This window comes from Talpa occidentalis, unplaced genomic scaffold (assembly GCF_014898055.3).
Source record: "Talpa occidentalis isolate TD23 unplaced genomic scaffold, MPIMG_talOcc4v2.1, whole genome shotgun sequence".
NCBI classification, from domain to species: Eukaryota; Metazoa; Chordata; class Mammalia; order Eulipotyphla; family Talpidae; genus Talpa; species Talpa occidentalis.
Genome location: NW_026555331.1, coordinates 148,812,012 through 148,820,608, shown reverse-complemented (window position 1 = coordinate 148,820,608; position 8,597 = coordinate 148,812,012). Strand labels below are relative to the sequence as shown.

Below are 8,597 nucleotides of genomic sequence, written 5' to 3'. Positions count from 1 at the left end.
CCTTAATGGTAGTTGGTCCCAGTCTGAAATGTGATAGAAAGGCCAGGTCTGCAGGTCAATGAAAACTGGAGGTAATTATCTTAAGATGGGCTCAGAAGAAGCCATGTGCTTATTCCCAGAAGACTGTGTTTATTTCCCAATGTTTCTTCTGGTTTTGTTCCTTTTTTTATTATGAAATAATTAAGCAGATATATGTCAATATTTATAAACAATACTATTACATTTACATTATATATGACAGAATATACTTTTTTTCAGCCTTGTTTTACCATTTGTCTAATATATATATGATTTTTTAATGGACCACATAAATATAAATTTTTGTCTGGACCACATAATTGCAACCATGCTTCCAATTAATCTCTTATATTTATTAGTTTCTTACATGGAGATTCTCAGTTAACTCTATTACATTAATACCTATATACACCACCATCCTCCTCATCCTCATTACCACTGTCTCTTCATAGAAGCAAACAGGAAAAAAAAACACAAAACATATTATCACTGGAAAACAAACAAATACCCAGACAGAAAGTCTAATTTAGCAAGCATGAGTATTTAATCTAAGGTTGACCTTTCCTATACAATTGTCCCTCTTTAGTGTGTTAACGTTCATCATTCTGACTCTCACATTTTTATATAATTTAGTCAGACCTGCTAAAAAGTGCATTTCCTTTGGTTCATCATATTAAACACAAAGGAAAAAGCAAGAATATTTAATAGAAAGTGAGACTCATAAAGCTTAAGGATCATCTGATTACAATATAAGTAGCTCCTTGTTTGCTAGGTTAGATCTTTCTAGGTCTACGTAAAACCTTGGGATCTACCCTCTATATTGAGGGAGCTGATTACAATTTAATGTAACATTTGCCTATATTACTTACTGTGCAGGATCTGAATGCTTCCACATTCGGATGCAGACTAGTCCTGCCCCTATGAAAACAGTATGGAGATTCCTCAAAATATTAAAAATTAAATAATTTTAAAAAAATTAATAAGAAATGGAAAAGAATGATATGAGAAATATAATCAATGAACTGAAGAATGAAATTGAGCCCTTAAGGAAGGAGATGCAGGAGATTAAAAGATTAATGGAGGAGCTAAAGATTCTGGGAAAAGCAATGAAAACACAATTGATGAAATCGAAGAACTAATCAGTACTCTTTTTTTTTTTTTTAATAGAGGCATGTTTTATTTATTTATTTTATTTATTTGTTTGTTTATACAAGCACTGGGTACAGTCAGAAGCGCGGGAGGGTGAGAGAATTCACCAGAGTAGGGAGCAGAGCAGGCAGAAGGACCGAAGTACACTGCTGAGGGGAGCAGCGGGCGGCAGGAGAGGTCTGCGTGCCATGTGGGACCCTCCTCCGGTGGCCGGGGGAGCAGCCGGGGATCGAACCGGCGCAGCAGATGTTGCGGGCAGCTTCGCAACCCAGCGCTCAACCGCTGCGCCACCGGGGAGGCCCAACTAATCAGTACTCTTGAAGATACAGAAATAAAAAGAACCAGAAAAGAGAAGTACAAAAGAAAAAGAATGAAGAACACTTCAAGAATTATCCAACACCTTGAGGAAAGGAAATATAAGAGTTATGGGAATCCCAGAAGGTGAAGAGAGAGACCAAGGAACCAAGAAACTATTCAAGGAGATAATTGAAGGGAACTTCCCAAGCATGAAGGAGATGAAAATAGACATACCAGAAGCAAGAAGTACACCAAATTACCACAATGAAAGAAAAACTACAGCAAGACATGTAATAGTGAAACTTTCAAGAGTCCAAGGCAAGGAAAAAATAGTGAAGCTGATGAGGGGGACAAAAGATAATCTATAAAGGAAAACCAATCAGACTGACATCAGACTTTTCCAAAGAAACACTATGGGCAAGAAGAGAATGGAGTGACAAATTCAACAAACTCCAACAAATGCCAACCAAGAACACTTTACCCAGAAAAGCTCTCCTTCCACTGTAAAGGAAAAATAAGGACCTTCTCAGATAAACAGAATACCCATAAATTCATTACTACTAAACCCCCACTCCAGAAAATACTACAGGAAGTCTTAAAGCCAAAACCAACAGAGGAATGAATAAGAAGAAAAGAACAAGGCAAGGAATAAAATCACAAAAAGACACAAAACAGAATAAACTCAGCAATGAAAAGACCCAGAGTAGCAGACACACAGTAGCAAAACAAAGTCCAAACTTCATCTGTCTCCAGGAAACACATCTAACTACAAAAGAAAAATATAGACTGAAAGCAATCCTAACAGACATCTATAGAACAATAATACACCCCAAAAAATTCAAATGCACATTTTTCTCAAGTGCACATGGATCATTCTCCAGAATTGATCACATACTGGGCCACAAGACAAATATCAACAAATACATTAAGATCAAAATTATTCCAACTATCTTCTCTGATCATAAAGGTATCAAACAAGAAATAAACCATGAAAAGAAAACAAGGAACCCTCCCACTTCATGGAGATTGAAATCTATACCACTGGAAGAACATTGGATTAAAAAGGAAATCAAAGAAGAAATTAAAAAATACTTTGAGTTGAACAACAGTGAGGATACCACTTTCCAGAATGTATGGGACATGCAAAAGCCGTAATAAGAGGAAAGTATATAGCAATACAGGCTCACATCAAGAAATAAGAAAATGGGGCCTCCCTGGTGGTGCAGGGTTACAGACAGCACTATCAACTATCGCCAGCCACTGCAGCATGAGTTCAATTCATTGCCAAGTTTGATTCCCAGCCAGCCAGGGAGCAACCCACATGGCACAGCAGACCTCTCCTGCCTCACCCGCTGCTCTCGTCAGCAGTGTATTTCAGTCTGCCTGTTCTGCACTCTGGTGAAAACTCTCACCCCCAGCATCTCTGGCTTGCACCCCATCTCTTGTATGCATAAATATTTTTTTAAAAGAAACAAGAAAGAGCTCAAAGAAACAACCTAATCTCCCATCTCAAAGAACTAGGAAAAAAAAATCCCAAAAACCAGCGGAAGAAAGGAAATAATAAAAAACAAAGCAGAAATACATGAAATAGAAATTTGAAAAAACAATTCAAAAGATCAACAAAACCAAAAGCTGGTTCTTCAAAAAATTAAACAAAATAGACAAACAGGCTCACAAAGGCAGACTCACAAAGAAAAAAATGGGAGAAAACAAATAAATAGGATAATAAATGAAAGAAGAGAAATTACAACAGACTCAGTAGAAATCAAAAGAATAATTAGAGTACTACGAACATTTATATGCAAACCAGTTCAACAATCTAGGAGAGATGGACAAATCCCTAGAATGATATAATCATCCAACACTAGATAAAGAAGAAAGAACACCTCAACAGACCAATTACAAGCAGTGAAACTGAAACAGTAACAAAACACTCCCCAAAAACAAAAGCCCAGGCCCAGAAGTCTTCACAAATGTGTTCTACCAAATGTTCAGAAATGAATTAGTGCCTTTACTACACAAACTCTTCCAAAAAATTGAGAAAGAAGGAATACTATCAATATGTTCCACGAAGCCAACATTACACTAATACCAAAACCAAACAAGGACAACACAAAAAAAGAAAACTACAGGGCAATCTCCCTAATGAACACTGATGCAAAAATCCTCCATAAATTCCTCAGCAACAGAATCCAACAATGCATCAAAGGGATAATACGCCACAATCGAGTGGGATTTATTCCAGGGGCACAAGGATGGTTCAACATCCAAAAATCAATTCATGTAACCCAACACATCAACAAAAAGAAAACTAAAGACAATATTATCCTATCAATAGATGCTGAGAAAGCATCTGACAAAGTTCAACATCCATTTATGATGAAGGCCCTTGAAATTCTTGGGGTTGAAGGCACATAACATGATAAAAGCCATATATGACAAACCCTTAGCCCATATCATTCTCAATAGTGATAGGTTGAGAGTCTTCCCTTTACGATCAGGAACAAGACAAGGATGTACACGCTTGCCACTGCTTTGCAATATAATACTGGAGGTCCCAGCCAGAGCAATAAGAAGAGAGAAAGACATACAAGGAGTATCAATACGGAAAGACAAAGTTAAACAATCACTATTTGCAGACAACATAATACACAGAGAGAACCCTAAAAACTCCATGAAAAAGCTAATCAAAATAATCAACCAGTTTAGTAAAATAGCAGGATACAAAGGAATCCTGAAGACGAAGTTGACAGCATTTTTTTTTTTCACTTTTGCAAAATACCAGGCCAAAGGCAGCAGGAATGGACATTACGTGGGTAACATAAGTTCCGCTACAGGTACAGAATCTGTGTTACGGTTTAGTGCATAGTAGGGATAGTCACATCTCGACAATAGGTTTGTTATTTTAGTGTTTGAATTAATAATCCTTTTGGGCTTCATCTCCATTATCAAAATTTTCAATTCACTTTACATATAGTTTCAAGTAATACCGATGGCATATTTAAATCTCTTAAGTAAAATGCAGCACTGAGGTAGAGAAGACAATTTGATGATGCCTACAAAAAATTTCCTTTCCTCCAAAGAATCCAAAAGTAAGTTGCAGCCCAGAAATCAAAGGTTTGAGTGTCCACGTGTGGAGCTCTGCACCCTGGCAGTGCTGACTGGGGAGCACAAGCTACTTCTCCAGCTTCAGTTGATGGTGTCAACTCCCCTCCTTCCTAATAGGGTGCAAGAACAAATACTCCTACCAAATACTAATATGAGTCTAGTAACATCAAGTTGGGAGATACCCTAAAAATGTTTCAATTAAAAAGAACCCTGGTACACTTACCTCTACCCCTGTTTCATGAAATTCAGGAAAATACTTGAGTTGCTACAAGGACTTCCTTATCTGAAGTCTCAGAGGTTTCTCTGAATATGTTTATTTAGGCAAGGGATGTAGAAAGGTCTTTTATTCTTTTGGTTAAATCAGAACCCTATAAGCAGCAAATCCTGGCTGTACATATTTTAATACTCACAGGCCCTTCTCGCTCAATAGAGCTGTGCCCGCTTAGACAGACACCACTCATCCTTGTTGGGAATCCTTGATGGTGAAGAAGATGCTGAGATATCAGAAACTCCCTTCAGAGCACATGGGTTGGAATGCCTGGTCTTAGACCAGGGGCAGGAGGCACCTAGATTTCTATCCTGTCTGCCTTGAGTACAGATAATAGAAAAGTAGCTACATGTCATTTCTCTTCCATGGCTACATTGCTACCTACTGCCAGTGTCTCGTACTGCAGGACCTGGACTGAGAACCCCCTCTCAGTACAGTGAGTCTCTTCTGCAGAAGAAGGCAAACACACCGGATATGTTCACTCTACTCTCATCTAGGATAAACCCCACAGAGGTGAACTAAACACCATAAGAAAATGTAGTAAATTCCAGAAAAATAGATCCCCATTTTAGGCTCTTTTATTTCATTGCTAATGGTATTGCAACAGAACATTAAGCTCTTAATTAACCTCCCAGCCATAAATGTTTTATTTAGAATCACCAGAGAATTCAAATGGCCAGAGGGAACAGGAGACATCCTACATCTCCATTCCTCCCTAAGGCAGGGAAAAAACACATCCCTGAAGCTTCTCTCTGGAGAAGAGCAAAGATTTTATCTGATTGTCCCTGCAAGAAAGTTCCAGGGAAAAGGCTGGGCACATGCTCACATCACACGCCACATACACAGATTTTCAACTGTCTCAACAGTGAGAACACCTGAGGGAGATGTCAGAAATTACAGTATGCAAGTCCTAAAATGGTTGGTTTCATCAGCTCATGCTCCTCCTTGTACCCCTGAAGGCATATGAGAGGCTGGGGCTTTGTGGTTCTTGAAAGCGTCCATGAAACTGTTAAGCAGACCTGGCAGGCACAGTCCCCAGCTGGCATCAGGCAATTACCAGGCCAGAGGCCAGGACAGAGATAGGGACCATGCTGGAGGGAGACAGGTGTTATTTAAATACACTGGGGGCACTAACACTTGCAGATCAGAATCCTGGAAAGGGAAGACTGACTGCAGCAGGGCGTGATGCACACAGATAAGGGAGGAATATAAACCATATGTGATTTGTTTTCTATTTATGAATCACATCAAGTGTCAAGTGTTTCACATGGAACAGGCATTGTTCACCTCCTCACTACCCTCATGAATAGCCTTGGTAGCTAAAGTTTAAATAACTGAGCAACCGTTATACCCTGCAGGTATAAGAACTCCTCCACCCATGGCCACTCAGGCAGACAAATGAAGTGCTTCCTGGGTCTGTGTTCCCTGAGCTTTGTTCTACTTACCCACCCCTCCAAACATGCATCTCAGTGCAGATCTTGTTGGGTGTGATGTAGTCAGACATCATAGATGTACCTGAATTTTCACATCCATTCTTTTCCCAAATTTGGAAAGATTTTGATCATTACTTTTTCTGGTATGTTCTATTTCCCTCTTTGCTTCTCTTTCTGAAACTCCCATGATACATGTATTGCTCCACTAGAAGGTGTGACTTATGTACAGTAGGTTTTATTTACTTTTCTTTTTTACTGCTGTGTTTCAGTGTTCCCAAAAGACCTGTATTAGAGTTCACTGGTACTTACTACTTCTAGACCCAGTTTGCCTTGATCCCTTCTGGTGAATATTTCAATATGCTTTCTGTGTTCTTCAGTTCCAGAATTTTTTGGTCCTTTTTTTTTTTTACAAATTACGTTCCATTGTGTATTTTCATGTTCATTACATGCGACTTTGTTCACGTAACTTTGCTGTCTCTATGAGTTCCCTTTGAACTCGAGGAGCAAATTCAGGATGATTATTTTGAACTATGCAGTAATTAAAAAATCTTCATTACTTTGAGGTGGTTTGGGATATTCATTTTGTGCCTTAGATTGTTTGATGTTTCCCTGTGAATTTGTTTGCCTTGGTGAACTTTAGTTGAGAGTCAAGATTTAGGGAAAACAGTTAGCTTCCAATCTTTACCAACCACTTTAAATAAAACAGAAGAAATCAAAAATCAAATAGAGATTGGGGGAATGTCACCAAACTTTTATGGGAAAGAGTTTCTCTGAGCATGTGCAGTGTTTTCTCATTAAAGTGTTTCTCATTGAAGTGTTTTCTCATTAAAGTGTTTCCTGCTTCTTCTCTGCAGCTTGTGAACACTAGCTCCCCTTGGTGTTGTCTAATATGAATTAATCTTCAAAGCTACCAAACCTGGATGCTCACTTTTCCTAGTCAGTCATCCCAACCTATTAATCAGGCTCATCTGTCCTATTAATCAGGCAAGACTGAAAAAATTGCTCATTCCATCTCCTGAAAACCCAGAAAGCTGTAGGCATCACCTACTCTTCTCTTTGACCCTTGAGGAAGATGGGAATATCATCCTGAGCAAGCCACACCAGACAAGGGCAGGCAGGTAAAGTGGCAGCATTCAAGCATGCACTTCACTTCTTTCTTGGCTTTGCTTTTGCCTGGGGTGCTGTAAACTGGACTCTGATGTTCTAACAAAGTCAATCTGGTCTATATATTGTCTCCATAAAGGAATAAGAGCTGAGGGATTCCTATTCAGCCATCTGGCTAATATTCTTAAATAATTCTCATTCTTTAATCATATCATTTTAAGGGATTTCCTTGTGTTTCATTGCACAAGTGAACACATCTGTGAGAAAAATGCATAAATTTAACCCTCTTTTACAGTGCCCTTTTTCTGCACTGCTCTGTTGAAGGCAGCCTTCACTTGAGCATTTCTCAGACTGTAGATGAGGGGGTTCAACAATGGGTTGAAGAGGGTGTAAAACAGGGAAAGGATTTTCTTCTGCTCGTCTCGGTGGCCATTGTCTGGGACCACGTACACCATGATGGCAATGCCAAAGTAGAACCCAACCACACAGAGGTGGGAGGAGCAGGTGGAGAAGGCCTTTCTGCGACCCTCCTTTGACTTGATCTTCAGGATGGCCAAGAGGATGCGCACGTAGGACACCACTATCAAAGAAACAGGGACCACTAAAAAGACCACACCACCAGCGAAGAGGAAAATTTTGTTTAACCAAGTGACCCCACAGGCCACTTTGAGGACAGCTAGGATTTCACAGAAGAAGCTGTTTACCTCTGTGGGCCCACAGTATGGCAATCTCAGAAAGAGCACTAAATGTCCTAATGCCAATAAAATGCCACAAGTCCAGGAGGTGATGGCCAGCACTATGCACAGTCTCCAGCTCATGATGACGGTGTAGTGGAGAGGATGGCAGATGGCCACGTACCTGTCATACGACATCACCAGCAAAATCATGCACTCAGTGCAGGCAAAATCTAAGTACAAATACATCTGCAAAGCACACATGATAAATGAGATTGTTTTTTTGTGTTTCACTAGATTTTCCAGCAATTTGGGCAAATTGCTGGAAGCATAGAATATATCAATGACAGCCAGATGAGAAAGGAAGAAGTACATGGGAGTGTGTAGTCTGACGTCCAGCCAGATGAGCCCCAAGATCATGCCATTTGCCAGCAGGTTGGAGATATACAGCAGGGAGAAGACACAGAAGAGGAACACTTCCATGTCTACACTGAGCGGGAATCCCTCCAGGATGAATTCTGGGACCCCTGACTGGTTGTCCCACAT

The 8,597-nt window shown here is 39.7% G+C and overlaps 1 protein-coding gene across 1 annotated transcript; it reads right to left on the bottom strand.

Moving 5' to 3' along the window:
- Positions 1–7,655: 7,655 nt before the first annotated feature.
- Positions 7,656–8,597, bottom strand: LOC119251316 (olfactory receptor 2A5-like). Its single transcript, XM_037518659.1, has 2 exons — positions 8,346–8,597; positions 7,656–8,300 (listed from the first exon to the last, which is right to left on the bottom strand). Exons 1-2 carry the CDS (start codon positions 8,595–8,597, stop codon positions 7,656–7,658), a joined length of 897 nt encoding a protein of 298 aa, XP_037374556.1.